At 52.0% G+C, this 17,220-nt stretch overlaps 2 protein-coding genes across 6 annotated transcripts; one reads left to right on the top strand and one right to left on the bottom strand.

The window, feature by feature from the left end:
* The first annotated feature begins 62 nt into the window (after positions 1 to 62).
* TOP3A (DNA topoisomerase III alpha) lies at positions 63 to 11,505 on the top strand. 3 transcript variants are annotated; one of them, XM_033074480.2, is made up of 20 exons: positions 63 to 362; positions 668 to 996; positions 2,395 to 2,454; positions 2,981 to 3,054; positions 3,657 to 3,732; positions 4,211 to 4,319; positions 4,587 to 4,730; positions 5,210 to 5,380; positions 5,586 to 5,686; positions 5,820 to 5,894; positions 6,008 to 6,090; positions 6,209 to 6,416; positions 6,571 to 6,756; positions 6,905 to 7,034; positions 7,355 to 7,468; positions 7,548 to 7,713; positions 8,309 to 8,452; positions 8,730 to 8,852; positions 9,096 to 9,796; positions 10,625 to 11,505. In XM_033074480.2, exons 2-20 carry the CDS (start codon positions 817 to 819, stop codon positions 10,801 to 10,803), a joined length of 3,024 nt encoding a protein of 1,007 aa, XP_032930371.1. In that variant the 5' UTR covers positions 63 to 362; positions 668 to 816; the 3' UTR covers positions 10,804 to 11,505. The 3 variants fall into 3 exon arrangements, with proteins under 3 accessions (XP_032930371.1, XP_032930370.1, XP_032930372.1); XM_033074479.2 differs by having other exon boundaries at positions 63 to 401; XM_033074481.2 differs by lacking the exon at positions 63 to 362 and adding an exon at positions 415 to 472.
* Positions 11,506 to 12,587: 1,082 nt separating this feature from the next.
* On the bottom strand, positions 12,588 to 17,171 carry MIEF2 (mitochondrial elongation factor 2). Of its 3 annotated transcripts, none has more exons than XM_033074546.1 (4): positions 17,010 to 17,171; positions 16,538 to 16,712; positions 15,883 to 16,060; positions 12,588 to 14,906 (listed from the first exon to the last, which is right to left on the bottom strand). In XM_033074546.1, the coding sequence occupies exons 2-4, from the start codon at positions 16,703 to 16,705 to the stop codon at positions 13,861 to 13,863; spliced, it is 1,392 nt and encodes a 463-aa protein (XP_032930437.1). In that variant the 5' UTR covers positions 16,706 to 16,712; positions 17,010 to 17,171; the 3' UTR covers positions 12,588 to 13,860. The 3 variants fall into 3 exon arrangements, with proteins under 3 accessions (XP_032930437.1, XP_032930438.1, XP_032930439.1); XM_033074547.1 differs by having other exon boundaries at positions 17,020 to 17,171; XM_033074548.1 differs by having other exon boundaries at positions 17,091 to 17,157.
* Between the last annotated feature and the right edge of the window lie 49 nt (positions 17,172 to 17,220).

The following is a 17,220-nucleotide window of genomic DNA, read 5'->3' as shown; positions in this document are numbered from 1 at the left end:
CAGCCCCGGCCCGGCCCCGCCGCAGCCGCAGCCCCGTGTCCCCCTCACGCCGCCGCCATGGCCGGAGCCGCCGCCTCCTCACGGCCCCGCAGCCATCTTGGAGTCACATGACGCGCGGCCTCCGACCCCGCCGGCAGGAAGCGACGCCGAGTCCTCCTCCTCTTCCTCAGCTGGAGTTGTTTATTTTCACCGTCGTCGCCCTTTGTCGTTACCGACCCCGGGACGGGCCCAGCGGCGATGGGAAAGGGGGAAAAGCGAGGCGGAGCGGCGGCGGGAGGGGACACTTAGGGGCACCGCGGGGCATCTCGGGAGTTGTAGTTCCGTGCCGCCGCCGCGGCTGCGCTTTACGGCAGGACGTGACGGTGAGGGGGAGCGACAGCGGAGCGCGGGAGATCTGGGAGGTGAGGGGGGACCGGGGGGACAACGGCGAAAGGAACGGCAAGGGTCTGCCCTGGGGAAGGGACAGCCCGAGGTGGGATGAGATCCGAGTAGGGGACAGCTCCAGGGGGGATATGGAGTGGCGAGGGGCCTGGTCTGCCCTGGGGAAGGGCCAGGGGGAGGGGGATGAGCTCCGGGTAAGGGACAGCCCGAGGGGGATCAGGGGTGGTGAGGGGCCGTGAGGGCAGGAGAGGGCCGAGGCTCCCCCTCACAGCTGTATCTGGAACAGGGTGACGCCTTCTCCATCCCCGTGCGGCGCCGAGGCGCTGTCCTGACCCTCCCGCGGTGACACCAGCGGTGACACCAGCGGTGACACTCCGATCTCCCCGGCCCCGGGACGCGGAGCAGCAGCAGCATGGCCCGGCCTCACCGCCTGTGATGAACCTCTACGTGCGGCTGTTCACCAGGGGCACCATGCTGCCCCAGCCCTGGCGCTTCTTCTCGCGGGCCGCGGAGGACTTGGCGCTGCAGAGGATCCGCAAGGTGCTGTGCGTGGCGGAGAAGAACGATGCTGCCCGAGGGATCGCTGAGCTGCTCTCCAACAGCAGGATGCGGAGGGTAGGAACACCCCACCCACATCGTGCTGCTCCCTGGTGCACCGAGACAGGGCTGGCTTAGCTGGCTGGGGAGGGTCCGTGTGGTGTGTGGCAGCCGGCATTATCAGCATTATCAGCATTGTCAGCAGAGCTTGGTGTGGATGCTTCATATCAGCACACTTGGCACTGTGTCCCTGGACACAGTTTTTGTCCGTGAACACATAAGAATGGCTTTGTTCTGTGGACAGACACCATTTGCCCAAATGTATTTGGGGGTCTCAGGTCCCTGTGGTTTAAGTCCAGTGGGAACTCGGCTCTCCCTGTCCAGGCTGCCTTCCCCAGGCACTGAGCTGCATGGTGAGGGCTCCCTGGGTCATTCCTGGATTAGCAGTGTATGACAAGGGCTTCAGAAACTCTCACCGTCCATTGGCATGCAGCTCCCTGTCTAAAAACACCACTCCTGCATCAGCAAGTGTCAGGGGTTTACTGGAGATCACCAAATAAAGCAAAAACAGGCTGTGGTTTGAGAAGAAAAGTTCAAAGATTTCTACTCTCTGCTGCTCTGGTAACAGTTTGCATAATCACCAAACAAAGGAATTTCCAAACTAAGGTGCTACTAGACCAGAATCAGAGAATCACTGAGGTTGAAAAAGACCTCTAAGATTATTGAGTCCAACTTATGATCCCCACCTTGGCACCCACACCAGTCCACATCCAGATGTTCCTTGAACACTTCCAGAGGTGGTGACTCCACCAATGCTTGATAACCCTTTCCATGAAGAAATTCTTCCTGAAGTCCAGTCTAAACCTTCCCTGGCACAGCCTGAGAGTGTTTCCTCTCATCTTGTCACCTGGGAAAAGATGCTGACCCCCACGTGGCTCCACCCTCCTTTATTTGAATAAAAGGTGTTATTGAGAACCTGGGCACTGATAGTTCCAACCAAGACATCATCCTGCTTCTGTAAAAAATAAAACAGGAAATACACAATCTAAAAACTTCCATGAGTCCCAGTTAGGTGGGAGGTAGCCTTGGGGACACTCCTTGTCACTTGGAACAAGACAAGAGTTTGTTAGGAGTTTCTGAGCACTGGCCAGCCCCATTAAATAAATCATTTGCTCATTATTCGTGGGGAGATAACCCTGGAACCACCTACAGGAATGGTTTACAATCCTCTTACCTTGGAAATCACCATTTCAGTGTCTCCATAAATGATACAGGAGATTTCCATCCCCTTGCTGCAATTCCCATTAGCTCCAGTACCTGGTTTTCCTTTGCCATGTGCCTCTTGTGCTCCATCACAGTCTGGACAAAGCAAGGCAGGATGAATTTGTTTCCTGTTAAAAAATTGAATTTAAAAAAAAAAAAGAATTTGTGTTCTGTTAAAAGCCAGAAACTCAGGAATTCTCCTTTTCCTTCCAGAGAGAAGGGTTTTCTAAGTTCAACAAGATCTATGAATATGACTACCAGATGTTTGGCCAGGTAAGAGTTTTCTCTCAATCTGTTGCTGGATTAATGAAGTACAAATACTAATTAATAAAAGCCATTTGTCAGGAGTTACAAAACACAGCTCCAGCCATGGGGATGTTCTGCCCAAAGATGAGGAAAAGTCAGATGTTGTTTTCTTGGCTCAACCACCTGTTTTGTTGCTCTCTTTCAATTTTCTGGTTTTATGTCAGTCAAAAATATGTTGCTGTTTAGAATTGGGAGCTTCCTAAAAATATTGAGGACAAGGCCATGGATAGAGCTTGTTATGATGTATTAGTTTTGGTTTCCCCAGCCCTGGAAGTGTCCAAGGCCAGGTTGGATGGGGCTTGGAGCAATGTGGGACGGTGGAAGGTGTCCCTGTCCTTGGCAGGGGGTGGCACTGGATGGGCTTTAAGTTCCCTCCTAACCCAGAACATTCAGGGATTAACAGGAGAAAGGTGTCACTAATCTTGTAAATTGAGAGCTAAGGGGAGATTTTGGGGAGTGATGGCCACTAATTTCCTTGCTTTATCTCTTGCAGAAAGTTACCATGGTGATGACATCCGTGTCAGGACATTTACTGGCTCTTGATTTTATGATGCCATTTCGCAAATGGTTGGTACCTCGTGCTCCTGTCACCTCCTGCCCCTCACAGGAGGGGCTGTCACCTCCTGCTCTCATCCTTGACACTGCAGGCACCTCCTTGACACATCCTTGGGACACTGCAAGCTCAAAGACAAAGGGGCAGGAAGGGATTCTGACTCACAGCAGGGTGATGAGTTCCAAATTTTATAGAAAATAGCCAAAATATTGTTTCAAATTTCTGTCTTCAGAGTGCTAAAACCCCCTGAAGACATAATACTGATTAAAATACATCAAGGCAGGCACAGGAAATTAAACTGATTCCAGAATGGGATGGTTTTGTGTCCTTTGTTCAGCTGGGAGCTGTTCTGGGGAGCAAGGTGCTTTCTCTGCCTTACCTCCTTCTGTATTCTGGGCTTCAAATGTTGCCTTCCAGATTTGCTGTTTTCTCTGGCTGTTTTTTCATTCTGTTGCTTTTAAATGTTACTGAGCATTTCATGTGAACTCTCTGTTGTCTGAAACAAGGCCTGTAATAAAATACATTAATTCCAATACTTAGGCAGCACCAGTTGGTGTCTCACAAATGGTGTTTTAGTTTATGTGATGCACACACACATTTCTCCTCTGTTTTCCAGGCATAGCTGCAACCCTTTAGCTCTTTTTGATGCTGAAATTGAGAAGTATTGCCCTGAAAATTACCTGGATATCAAGGTACATCATGGTTAAGATTTTGAAACAGCTCAGGGGTTCAACAAGTACTGTTCCAGACAGAGGGAGGATCTTACCTTTGTCCTTAACATCCAAATTTCCTAGGACTGTATATGCTGTTCATTTGTGACACTGAAACTCTTGTAGTGCAGTGGAGGAACAGCTAAAAATAGAAATGTTTTTCTCCAACAAGGTGGAATTGATGATTGTGTCTCAGTTTTACAGAAAAAGACATTTTTAGAAAACAGATTGTGGTACAACCTGCTCCAAGCCAAAGTTTTTAACAGAATTAGATGTAAATAAATGACTCAATTCTTTTGAAAGCTGCCTGATCTCCTGAGACACACAATTACAAAATGTTATTGCAACAACCCATCTCCATGGATACACATTGCATTTCGTGTTCAGTGAGTCATTCTGAAATGAAATGACAGAGCAAGTGGCCTGGAATGTTCTCCCTGTGTTGTTTTTCTCCTCTCAGAGAACCCTTGAACGAGAAATCCAGCAGTGCCAAGCCCTGGTGATCTGGACTGACTGTGATCGAGAAGGAGAGAACATTGGCTTTGAGATCATCCACGTGTGCAAAGCTGGTGTGTAGAGCATCTTCATCAGTCTGAGTTCCATTAATGCTGTAACAACTCCTTTAGCAGAGGCAAATTCTCAAATTTTATTTTGTCCAGGTTAAATGCTAATAAACTAATAAACTAATTCTAATAAATATGTGACTGTGAGAGACCTGAAGTGCATCCAGCTGTTGAAAAGCTGTAGAATCAGTTGAGAGCATGCTCTCTCAATAGCTGTTTATTAGCTGCTCCTTTCCATTGGTGTTTGAATCACTCTGATTTCTCTTGTGGCAGTGAAGCCAAACCTGCAGGTTTTCCGAGCGCGGTTCTCTGAGATCACCCTCCATGCTGTCAGATCAGCCTGTGAGAACCTCACCCAGCCCGACCAGAAAACCAGCGACGCCGTGGACGTCAGGCAGGAGCTGGACCTCAGGATAGGCACGTAAACATCTGTTACTGTCACCTCAACTCGAGGCAAATGTCCTCTGTAGTGTCATAAACCTGATTTTTAGATCAGATATGATTAAATGATACCTTGTGTTTTACTGGAAATGTGCTCTTTGAATCAGAATATCATCAACTCCCAACCTGTGACTCATCCCCTCCTTGTAAACCAGACCAGAGCACTGAATGCCACATCCAGTTGTTTCTTGAACATCTCCAGGGATGGTGACTCCACCACCTCCCTGGGCAGTCCATTCCAATGTTTAAAAGCCTCTTCTGTGAAGAAATTCCTCTTGAAAACAGCAAATTTCTCCTTGAAGTAAATATTAAATTTATAGCTTATGCAGCACTGACAAACTTCTTCAACTGAGTATTAAACAGAGTAAAATTAACGCTCAGAATATTGAAAAAAGTGCTGTGATTATCATTCCACATTATTGTATTCAGTTGTGGTGCCCATTTTGTTTCCTCAGGTGCTGCCTTCACCAGATTCCAGACTCTGAGGCTGCGGAAGATCTTCCCTGATGTTTTAGCAGATCAGCTCATCAGCTATGGCAGCTGCCAGTTCCCCACACTGGGATTTGTAGTTGAACGCTTTAAAGCCATCCAGGCCTTTGTTCCTGAAGCCTTCTATAAAATTAAAGGTAATTTTAACTGTTTGGGGAAACACAGTCCAGGGTTTGATGTGGACAGAAAAGAAAAACATTGAAGCAATAACACAAAATACTGCAGAGGTGGTTTCCTCTTCCTCTGCCACAACCACTGAGCAGAACTGGAAGGTTTCCAAGTTCCTTTGTGGTACTTCCATTTTGTGGCTCCTCTATCAGCCAGCTCTGTTGTCCATCACAGTGACCCACGACCATGAAGATGGCAGCGTGATCTTCAACTGGAAGAGAAATCGGCTCTTCAATCACACAGCATGCCTGGTCCTTTACCAGATGTGTATGGAGGTAGGAAAGCTTGTAAATAGTTGCATAATCCAGATTCAGCCAAACATTCCCTGTGTCTGTGTTGTTCAAGACTTTTAAAAAACAGTTTGTGTAAACTCCTGAAGGAGATGTGGGTTTTGCTTACTCTGTTTAGGATCCGGTAGCGACTGTTGTTGATGTTGTGAGCAAGCCAAAGAGCAAATGGAGGCCCCTGCCCCTGGACACTGTGGTATGTTTGAACTCTGTAATAGTTTGTCTGAAAAGAGCTTTGAACAGATGTTTTACTCACTGCTCTGAATTATCCACTAATACTTCTGGGTTTTCTGGCTCTTCCCAATGCAGGAACTGGAAAAATTGGCTTCCCGCAAACTGAAAATAAATGCAAAGGAAACGATGACAATAGCAGAAAAACTCTATACTAAAGGGTAAGAAACAAGACTTGGCTTGGTTAACTTAATTCTTTTAAAACTAAATGGCCTTTTGTTTGAAATGGGAAGCATCTTGGAGCAACTCACAAAGTGCTCTCCTGTCTTTCTTGCTAAGGTTCATTAGTTACCCTCGAACCGAGACCAACATTTTCCCCAAGGAGCTGAACCTCTCTGCCTTGGTAGAACAGCAAACACAGGACCCAAACTGGGGACAGTTTGCACAGAGGATTTTGGATGAGGGTGGGCCAACCCCTCGGAGTGGAACCAAATCTGATCAGGCTCACCCTCCCATTCACCCCACAAAATACACCAGCAACCTGCAGGTGGGTGCAACCAGAGGGAACTGGATGGGCTGATAAACAAACATAAAAGTCTTAATGTGGTCATTAGCACAAAATCCTCACCTGAGATCCCACTGATTTTGTGATGTCCTGTTAACCCTGGAGGACACTGACCCTTCTCACTGTTGGATCTCAGGGCAATGAGCAGAGACTCTACGAATTCATCGTGCGCCACTTCTTGGCTTGCTGCTCTCAAGATGCCAAAGGACAGGAGACAACTGTGGAGATCGACATTGCCAACGAGCAATTCATTGCTCAGGGACTCATGATCCTGGCTCGAAATTACCTGGAAGTGTATCCCTATGACAAGTGGAGTGATAAGGTAATCCCCTGGAGTAACATAAATGGGAGAGGCTGAAGCAGCACTTCACTGCAAAACATCTTTTGATGATTTCTGGCTGTTGGACTCAGAGCTTTTGTCCTGAGTGAATGGAGCAGGAAGGTTTCAAAGAGATTCTCCTTCCCTCCAGGTTATCCCACTGTATCAGAAAGGGTCTCGCTTTCAGCCCAGCACAGTGGAGATGGTGGATGGGGAAACCAGTCCTCCCTTGCTCCTCACAGAAGCAGATCTCATTGCTCTCATGGAAAAACACGGCATTGGTCAGTACTGGGCAGTGTGGCCTCTTGCTCTTGGCAGAGGGAATTCTCCCCAGGGAATTCTCCAAATGTTGCTGTAGATAAGGAATGACTTAAATGTGCAGAAAAAAGGGATATAGAGGGCAAAGTCCAAACATCCTCAGGAGCATGCAGAGCACCTCCAGTACTCAGGGCAATGGGCAATTTTGGGTCCAATTTGCTGGCCTCAGTGCCAGTGGGGCACAAAGGCAGTGCTGCTCCTCACTATAAGTCATGTCCTTGTCCCTGGGCACAGGGGAAATCTCTTCTTGCCCCTGGTCTGACTGACATCTCTGTGCCTGCAGGGACTGATGCCACCCACGCCGAGCACATCGAGACGATCAAGACGCGGATGTACGTGGGGCTGACGGCAGATCAGCGCTTCCTGCCCGGCCAGCTGGGCATGGGGCTGGTGGAAGGTGAGGGGAGAGGCTTTAAAGAGGTGGCAGAGTCCTTATTTGCTCCTTCATTTCTCTTACCATTCCACATATTCCTCAGGCTATGATTCCATGGGCTACGAGATGTCCAAGCCTGACCTTCGAGCTGAGCTGGAAGCTGATCTAAAACTGATCTGTGAGGGGAAGAAAGACAAATCTGCAGTGTTGCAACAGCAGGTCCAAAAGTACAAGCAAGTCTTCATTGAAGCTGTGGCCAGAGCCAACAAGTGAGTGCTGTCTTTGCCTTCTTCCTTTTGCTTTGCTCTGCTGAGAGGTGCTGGCTGCTCATCTGGGGCTCAGCCTGGATTGGGGGATCCTGTCACACTGTTTCCCTGGAATGAGGGATCCTGTCATGCTGTTTCCCTGGAATGAGGGATCCTGTCATGTCATTTCCCTGGAATGAGGGATCCTGTCACACTGTTTCCCTGGAATGAGGGATCCTGTCATGCTGTGTCCCTGGAATGAGGGATCCTGTCATGCTGTTTCCCTGCAATGAGGGATCCTGTCACAGTTTCCCTGGAGCTCTGCCCCCTGTGTGTAGGCTTTTGCTTGGGAAAGGATGACTCGCAGCCTGGCACGCTGTCAGCAGTTCCCTGCCAGCTAAGGATTTAAACCAGGATGAGCAGTTAAGATTAAATTTGGGGATGGCAACATGCACTGACCTCTGGTGTTGTACCCACACCTTTCCTGTTCCAGAAACGTGGTGCTGAGTCAATGAGTTCGTGGAGAAGCTCAGAGGGGCTGTGTGGGGGCTCTGAGTCACTGCAGCACCTGATTGTTCCTTGCACAGACACCCAGGATGCTCTGCTTGTTTCTTTACAGATTGGACCAGGCCCTGGCTCAGTATCTTGGAGAAGCTGCAGAAGTTGCAGAGCAGGATGAGGTGTACCCAGAAACGCCTGTTTCTGTTCGGAAATGTCCCCAGTGCAACAGTGACATGGTCCTGAAGACCAGGAAGAACGGCGGGTTGGTGACTTTCCCTCTTGTGGCCTCCTGTGTTGGTTTGTGTTTCTCCAGGCATTCCTTTACCTCCTTTGTAAAAGCTTGGAAACCTTGAGCTGCAGCTTGCTGACTCCACCAGCTACATAAGCTGTGTGGACTCAGCTGAATCTCTTCTCAAGTAGGTATTTCCCCAGTAAAATTGCAGTTTTGACAATTTCTAATGGCTGAGAAGACACGAGAATGGATCCCCAACTGTCTTGAGTTTGTCTCTTCCTCATCCAGTGCCTTTGTCCCATGGCAGGTTTTACCTCAGCTGTATGGGCTATCCAGCCTGTAAAACTGCAGTCTGGTTCCCTGATTTTGTGCTGGATGTCACCAGGGACGAGAGCATCTGTGATGTGTGTAAACCCCATCCAGTTCACAGGTAGGTCATGCCAGTTATCCCTTGTTGGACACTGGGCAGAGACTTCCATGGGCCAGGCTGGGCAACCATTTTCCATTCCAGTCTTGGAAAGCTGGAGTAGCACTTGGCTTGGTGATGGAAAGAAGAGGGGTTGGGGAAACTGGCCTCCATACAGCAGAATCAAAACAATAAATAAAAGTTCAAGTATAAATTGAGGTGTGTTGATGAGAAACTGGGAGACTTTGACTCTTCCTTTCCTTGCAGACTGAAGTTTAAATTCAAGAAAGGCAGTGTTCCCCCTGTGATGCCCCTGGAGTTCATTGGCTGCATTGGAGGCTGTGATGAGATGCTGAAAGAGCTTTTGGACCTCAAGTACTTGCACAGATCATCCCAACCTGCATCATCCACCCAGCCAGGACATCACCTGCAGACCAACCACTCACTGAACAGAGCCAGCAGTGAGACCAGGCAAGCCAGAGGGACCTCAAACCTGGCACGGGGACACCTGCTCACCATCAACTCCTCCAGGACCCCCAGGGCTGCTCCTGCAGCTGCCCCAGACGATGGCAATGCCGTGGTGTGCAATTGTGGGAGCGAGGCGCTGCTGCTGACCGTGCGCAAGGAGGGGCCCAACAAAGGCCGCCAGTTCTACAAGTGCAGCTCCAGCACCTGCAACTTCTTCCTCTGGGCTGATGAGCAGCCACAGGACAGAAGCTCCACGCTGCTCCAGCCCTCTGCTGGGAGAGCCCCAGCAGGGTTGCAGCGCCCAGGAGGAGGGAGGGAGCCCCTGGGAGGCAGCAGCTCGGATGCTGGAGGTGGCACCGTGTGCAGGTGTGAGGAGCCTGTCGTGACTCGCACCGTGCAGAAGGACGGGCCCAACAAGGGCAGGCAGTTCCACACCTGCCCCAAGCCCCGGGAACAGCAGTGTGGATTCTTCCAGTGGGCAGATGAGAACGTGGCACCAGGTATGGCTGGGCTGGGGGCACACACAGGGGATGGGGGCTGTTCTTAAGCTGAATTAAACAAGGAGCTGCCACAAAGGTGGTGAGGGGTCTGAGGTAAGACTGAGGGAGCTGGGCCTGTTTAGTCTGCAGAAGAGAAGAGTAAGATCTCATTAATGCATGTAAATATCTCAAAGGTGGGTGCCAGAAGGTGCCAGACTTTTTTTGGTGGTGCTCAGTGACAGGATGAGGAGCAATGGCCAGAAACTAAAACACAAGAAGTTTGACCTCAACATGAGGGAGAAGTTTACATTAAAGGTGACAGCTGCCCAGAGAGGTGACAGAGTGTCCCTCTGTGGAGACATTCAAACCCACTTGGCATGCCAGGGAAACTGTGCTGCTGCCTCTGCCCTAGTTTAGAAAGGGCAAGTCATTCTGGAGCTTTGATCAGAGATTAAACTCTGTGGAAAGATGCTGAAAACACAAACAATGACAAAATAAGGATGCAAAAGAGAGAACTGATAACCAGGTCCCAGAGGGGGAGGTGTGGTCTGTGAGAGATCCTCCTCAGACATTTGGGCCTAAAGGGGTAAAATCAAGTTTTTGAAACTGCTTAAACCCCAAGTTCTTCTCTGCCATGTTTTGTTTCTGCTTCAGCTTCCCCCCTGCTGTTCCCACATGTCTCTGATGCTGCAGGACAAATGGGTAACATCTCACTGTTCAGACAAGTCTGAAGCAAATGCAGGTTCAGGAATAATCTGCGAATCCTTGATCTGCTATTTTGAACTTACCTTGTGTTTCTCACCTATTTATGTTTTCAAAAGTCCTTAAATTCAAGTTGTTTATTTCTAGGCCCTTCTGAAGATAACTCTTTGAGCCACTTTGGCAGCAATGGATTCTCCAGAGGGTTGGGAAGCAAGGCCAAGAGACCAGGCAGTGTCTCCTCAGGATCTGCTGCCAAGAAACCACGGACCTGCAGCATTTGCCACCAGCCTGGGCACACAAGGAAAACCTGCCCCCAGAACCACTGAGAGGCTGCCAGGAGCAGGGTTGTGAACTGCTGCAGGAGCCACCTCTACCACGAGGAACTGGACACTAGGAACAAGTCCCTTGAGTGTTTTTTGGAGGGTTTGGTTGCAGGCTGCTCCTGCCAAGGGATGCCATTTCTTACAGCAAGGGTTCAACCAGTTTGGAAAAGTGGTTCCACTTCCAGCTTTTGTTTCCAGCTGCTATTCTGCTGAGCAGATTGGGAAAGTCTGAACATTTCAAGGAAGCACTTGGAAGCTGAGTCTGTGAGGAAAACTGCACTGGATCCCCCTGCACCATGCTGGTGGTTGTTCCTGGCTTTTCCATGCAGGGAAGAGCTGGATCAGGGCCACCAGCTCAGACACCAGGGCTGCTGAGCTCTGCTCAGTCCCTGGCTTTCCACAGTGTGGAATTTAAGTTCCCTTCTAAGTTTATTTTACCTGAGCAAATTCCCTTTTTTTTCACCCTTACCTGGGTTGTCCCTGCCAGTGAAGGAGGGTTAGGTGCAGAGGAGCTGGATCTGGTGCTTGCCCTGGGAAGAGCTCAGCTGCAGAGCTCAGGAAAATCCTTCATTTTAGATGGTTCTTGAATTTGAAGGTGAGTTCTTGCTCAGAGTTTGAGACATGCCTTTGTGATGCTGCTAGCTGATGAAAGTTATTTTTGTCAAACTAATGAGTTTCTTATTAAAATATTATTTAAATTTTAAATTTGATGCAGTGACACCTTAGCTCTGCCTAGTTATTTATTCCTGCATAAAACAATGAAGCTTTTACTGTATAAGCATCCAGCCAAATCTTGCTCTTGCCAATCACTGGAACAATACAGGAGCTTTCTTGGCACAAACTCCCTGCAGTAATTTAGAAGTGAGCTACAAAGAGATGAGAAAAGTGGTTTTTATCTCACCAGCTGCATCTGCTGACCTGGGACAGACAGACAGAGCTGGCTGAGCTGAAGAGAAGCTCTGTTTTCCTCTTCTGAGTTCAGACTGAACTCCCTGGGAAGCCAGGCTGCCTCTTCCCTCGCTGTTGGGGCTTCCTCTGTTCATCAAAGGAGGGAGACCTGCAGGATTCCTGTGTGCTGTGCTGCCAGGACCTCCAGGGCTGCTCAGGATCCTGCTCCTGGGCACACAGCAGTTCTGGGGTCAGCACTGAGGGGACAGGCAGGAGTCTGGAGCACTTGGAAGGCAGCTGGAAGCAGAGCCCACAGCAGCACAGGTCTGAAAGAGAGCCTGAAACCCTGCAGCAGTCCATTGCTATCAGGTCTGAATCCATGCAGAAAGTCAAGAGAATTTGGGTTTTGGCATTTCCTTGTAGCCCTCACTCCCACCATTAACAGCCATAGCCTAAAAATACACACCCTGGGCTAAAATAACAGGATTAGGAGGCTTTGGAATGCAGTCACTGAGCCAAGGCAGGGCAGCAGCCTGGCCAGCCACCTTGGAATGCCAACAGCAGTGGCATGCAGTTGGGCAGGACACAGGGAGCAGGTTAAACCTTGGAGCTGGATCAGCCAGGACCAGCTTTAGGAGTCTCACCCTGGTCAGTGCTCAGCTGAGCCCTGTAAGTGGGACAAGCTCAGTGCAGACAGCTCCCACACTGCAGCCAGGCACTCTGTGGGTCAAGGGCTCTGGAAGAGGAGGAGGAAGAGACTTTGCAGGATGAGATCTGACCATCACCAAGCTCTCCAGACAGCAAGGACACACCCTGGGTGGTTCCCAGGAAGCCACCACAGCTGAGGGGGTCACCAGCCCTTACCAGGGGGAAGGAGACAAGAGCTGACACCAGAGAAGCAGTGTGCACAGGGAAGGTTTATTCTCATCACTAACACCTGGGAAGTGGTTTGGAAGAACAAAGTAATTGTCAGACTGGGAAGAAAAGCAGGTTTTTTTCCTCCCATAAACAAGATGATAGCTGTAAAGAAAATTAAACCACAACAGCTGCTCACAGTGAAGTCCACAGGATTCCTCCAGCTCCACCCGCGTGCAAAACCAGCTCTTCCCATTAAATACAAGAATAAATTCCTTTTCTCTGGGACTAGAGCCAGACCAAACCCTACTAGCAGCCACTCAAAGGAAAGAAAAAACAAAACAACAAAATACCCAAACAAAATATATCTTCTTAATAAACAGCATAAACCACTTCAGCTCTTGCAAGCACTCTGCTCACGACATCATTCCTGCCCTGCTTCCCCGCCCCACACCTGGGGCTCCAGGGAAAAAGGACCTCAAGACAGCAGCAATGCATGTGTGAAAAGGTGACCAGACAGACTAGGAGGGGACATGGTACCTGCAAACAGACACTGGCACCCTCTGGGGAGGGGAAACAGCCCTGCTGCAGCCTCCAGCTGAACCAGGAGCTTCCCCAGAGGCAGCAGCTCTTTCTCAGGACATCTTCCAGCAAAACACTGCATGGGACAAGGGCCCCTCTTTGGGGCAGCATCAACACTGTGAGAACAAAGAGGTAGGGCTGAGCTCCCCCCTTCTGGCAGCTGGAAGGGTTTCCAAGGAATAAACCCCCAGCCCCATTTGCTGTGGCTGTACCATCCAGCACCCAGACACCCAGATCATCCACAGGACTTATTTGGGATTGGCAGAATCCTCCAGGTGGGTGAGGCTCCCTCCCTCTGCCCCAAGTGCTGGCACAGTGAGGCCACGTGGGGTGCTGGTGACAGGACCAACCCAGGACGTGGCACCTGAGGGGTCTGCAGGACACAGCAGCAGGAAGGGGCTGCTCCCCTCCAGCTCAGAGCGTGAGGGGAACCTGACAGCTGGGACAGCAGAGCACACTGGGAGCCAGGGACCAAACATGCTTCACTGGGCTCCCAGCAGACAGAACTCAGTGTGTGGTGTGGGCTGCCTTCACCCCAGCTTCAGCAGAGGCTCCTTCTGCCAGCACCCACCTCTGCTCAGGCACGTTTTATTCACACAGGAAACTTTTTTTTCTCATAAAGTGCAAGAACTTTGCCTCTTACTGACTAGTCAACTAGAAGCATCACAGCCCTCACAGCGGGGAGCAGCAGGCAGGGGAGCAACACCCCACATTCAGGAGCTCCCAACACAGGGGTCACTTCAGCAGGACCTCTGGCTCAGATATGGCCCTGTAGAGCACAAAACCCATCTCATCTATTTCCTCTTCCGACAGCCCGGAGAACAGGTTGACTTTGGGGTTGAAATAAGAAGGCAGCACTCCTTTCTCTAGCGAGGCCACCAGCTCCTCCAGCACCTGCTGGAACCTGTCAGCAAGGCTTTCCTCTGCCCAGTCTGCAGCAGTGTCACTGAGGTGCAGGATGACGTGGGTCACGGGGCTGCCCCCCAGTTTGTGCAGGCTGGGCTGGCTCCTGCAGACGCCGTTCAGGATGCGGAGGCAGAGCTGCCGAGCCCCGGAGTCACCGGCATCCAGCTCCTTCACCCTCGAGACTTCTGCCCTGTAAAAGCTCTCCAGCCAGAGGTTTTCCACCAATCCTTCAGGAGGAACAGCCAGAAGAACCTTGTCCTCCATTTCCACCAGTGGGAAAAGGGTGATGTTCAGCTCGACCTGATCGTGTTTGACTTCCAGCTTCAGCTCCCGGGAGGCCACCACGGGGTGGATGGCACAGCCCAGCAGGCCACCGATGGCAGGCCAGTTGATGGAGGCCACCAGCAGCTTGTGGAGGGTCTCATTGAGCACGCTGGAGGAGAGGTACCTGCCCACAATGAACCTGTCCCAGGGGCTGCACCCACGAGGGAAATACCCCAGATCGATCCTCTTGATCATCCAGTACTGGGGGTTCCTCACCACGGTGTCCTCTCCTGAGATGAGGCTCCAGAGCCCGGTGTCAAGGACCACTGGGAGCATGAGGTGGATGTGATCAGCTGCCAGCACCTCGAGGCCATCGAGCAGGGCTCCGCTGAGGAAGAGGCGGCCGAAGGGCAGCTCTGGGAATTTGCTCCGCAGGAAGTTCTGCAGTTGGGTGCAGATGCTCCTGGCCAGCTGTGGGACGAGGGATGCTTGGATCTCGGGCACAGCCAGCTGGCTGCTGTGTGAGAGGAGCTTCTCCTGCAGCGTGAGGCAGCGCAGGGGGCTGGACTTGACCTGAGGAGCCCCCAGAGGGGCAGAGCAGCCCCTGGGGTCTGTGAGAAGGGAAAGGAGAAGTCACAGCTCTGAGCACATCACCTGAAACCCTCAGCAGCAGAAGGGAAGGCATGAGTTGGGCGCCCAGCTCTCAGCCCACCCCTCTGGAGGTGACATTGATCTCACCTCATTGGTCCCACTGATGTTAAAAGCATTTTTCAGCCATGCAGAGACCAAATCAACCCCAAAACCTGACTGTTCCCAGGCAGAGATGGGAACCAGGCAAAGGACTTGCTGCCAGGGTCAGAGAATCACAGAACATGCCAAGTTGGAAAAGACCCACGAAAATCATCCAGTCCGACTGGATGCAGACACCCCAACAATCCCATCCTGTCCCTGAGTGTTGTCCAAACACTGCTGGAGTTCTAACAGTCTTGGGGCCATGGGCCATTCCCTGGGAAGCCTGGTCAGTCTCCAGCACCTTCTGGGGGAAGAAACTTTTTCCTAAACCTCCCCTGACACAGCTCCTGCTGTTCCCCCATATCCTGTCACGGGTCATCAGAGAGATCAGTGCCTGTCCCTCCACCTCCTCACACGAGGATCCTACAAACAATCCTGCTCTGGGTCCAGTATCTCAGGACATGCCCTGGACCAAGCTGGGCCAGTTTCCCAGTTGGAAAAACGCCATCTCCATGGGCAGCAGGACAAGGCAGCCTTTGTCTGCAGCAGCTCTCATGCACACCTTCCTATAGTCAGAGCTGACCCAGAAAACGAGCGCAGCCACGACTGCTCCAGAGCAAACAAACCCCGACAGCCCCCACCCCGCAGTGCTGGCTGGGGTACCCCAGCTGTCATCAGAGCTCCTGTTTGCACAGGCATTGCCTAAAAAGGGGCCATGGCTCGGGAGCCTCCCAGGAGGGCAGGCTCAGTCGGGTCAGCTTCCCGGACACTGAGCTAAAAATAACGCAGAGCTCCCGGCACGGCCACTCGGAGCACACCAAGGTGATCTGCCTGGCTGGGCAGTGGGAGCCTCACCTGGCACCAGAGGCCGAGCTAGAGAGAGCAGAGGCTCACTGAGGTCTTCCCTTCTCTGCTTCTTAGGGGGTTTTGGTGTTGTCTTGATCAGTGTCAAGTCCTGCCAGCTCTCCTCCAGGGACTTCTGCTCAGCTTTGGGATCACCCTCATCCCGAGGGCTGGTGGCTCGGTCGATCAGCTGGAGGGAAGGAAAACCCAAGAGGACAAGTTGTTATCTTTGTTTTCCATGAATTATGGGTGACAACATCCCCTCTGGAGCACACACATGGGGAGACAGCCCCACTCAAGGCTTCTGCTGAGAATGACACCCAGTTTGGGGAGCCACAAATGCACACATCATCTTCTGCAGGTTTTACATGGCAAACAGATACCCAGACACAAATTAAGGCCCAGATACCTTTTGGGATGGGACACTGTATCCCAAATGCTCCAGGCAAAGAGAACACGGATACATGGCCCCAAAGGGTGGCAGCAGGCAGCTCCATGCCCATGGTACTCATATCCCTATGTCACTGCCAGCACCGGTGGCATTCGTGCCATATACAAGGAAGAGCTCAGGAGCAGACATTGAAGTTTGGGGCACATCTTGCCCCACCACACTGGGGCCAACCCAACTCTCCTGGGCATCTTGCTGTGACCCCCACCCCAGCCTTACCCTCTTGACGGCCAGCGTGGCGATGGCCAGCACGGCCGCGCCGCTGACGCCCAGCACCAGCCTGGCGTTGGCCAAGAGCACATCGAACACGCTGCCCAGCCCGTCGATGACACTGCCCAGCCCGCCGCTCTCCTGCCGCCTGCCCCGCTGCTGCCAAAACGCCGCCATGGTCGCCCTGCGGAGAACAGGAGGGTCACCCCGGGCTGGGGGATCTGTCACCCCGGGACAGGCACGGCCGCAGGGCGGGAGGGTTTGGGGACAAGGGGTTCCGCTGCCCCGCTTTCCTCCGGGACAAAGGCTCCCGCCGCCACCGGGACACCTGCGTGCGGAGAGGGAGCAAGGGTCACCCGGGGAAGTGACACAGCAGGGAAGGGACACCCCAGCGAACGGGCACCCCGCGGAGGGACACCCCAGGGAAGGAAGGGGCATCCCGGAGAAGGAATGGACACGGGAAGGGTCACCCGCTCCTCACCCGGCCCTACCGCAAAGCCTCGCGGGGCACCGGCGGCGCTGGCACCGGCGGGATGGGAGCCTCCCCCCCGACCCCACTGACCGAGGGGAGGCGGCACCGGCACCAGAACCGGGACGAGAACCGGGACCGGGACCGGGACCGGGACCAGCCCGGGCCCGGCGCTGCCCCCGCGCGCCCCCGCCCCGCGCTCCCCGCGCACCCCCGGCGCGGC

The sequence above is a fragment of the Catharus ustulatus genome, chromosome 16 (assembly GCF_009819885.2).
Source record: "Catharus ustulatus isolate bCatUst1 chromosome 16, bCatUst1.pri.v2, whole genome shotgun sequence".
Taxonomy (NCBI): domain Eukaryota; kingdom Metazoa; phylum Chordata; class Aves; order Passeriformes; family Turdidae; genus Catharus; species Catharus ustulatus.
This window is presented reverse-complemented; position numbering and strand designations above follow the sequence as displayed.

What these genes read in the sequence shown, in the direction of transcription:
- TOP3A (XM_033074480.2), top strand. Translation starts at nt 817, where the DNA reads ATGAACCTCTACGTGCGGCTGTTCACCAGGGGCACCATGCTGCCCCAG. An exon ending in TTTACCAGATGTGTATGGAG is followed by an intron (nt 5,687 to 5,819) that starts GTAGGAAAGCTT and finishes TACTCTGTTTAG; the next exon opens with GATCCGGTAGCGACTGTTGT. An exon ending in CCCTGCCCCTGGACACTGTG is followed by an intron (nt 5,895 to 6,007) that starts GTATGTTTGAAC and finishes TTCCCAATGCAG; the next exon opens with GAACTGGAAAAATTGGCTTC.
- MIEF2 (XM_033074546.1), bottom strand. Translation starts at nt 16,705, where the DNA reads ATGGCGGCGTTTTGGCAGCAGCGGGGCAGGCGGCAGGAGAGCGGCGGG. An exon ending in CCACGCTGGCCGTCAAGAGG is followed by an intron (nt 16,061 to 16,537) that starts GTAAGGCTGGGG and finishes CCTTCCCTCCAG; the next exon opens with CTGATCGACCGAGCCACCAG. An exon ending in AGCTCGGCCTCTGGTGCCAG is followed by an intron (nt 14,907 to 15,882) that starts GTGAGGCTCCCA and finishes CCCTTCTCACAG; the next exon opens with ACCCCAGGGGCTGCTCTGCC.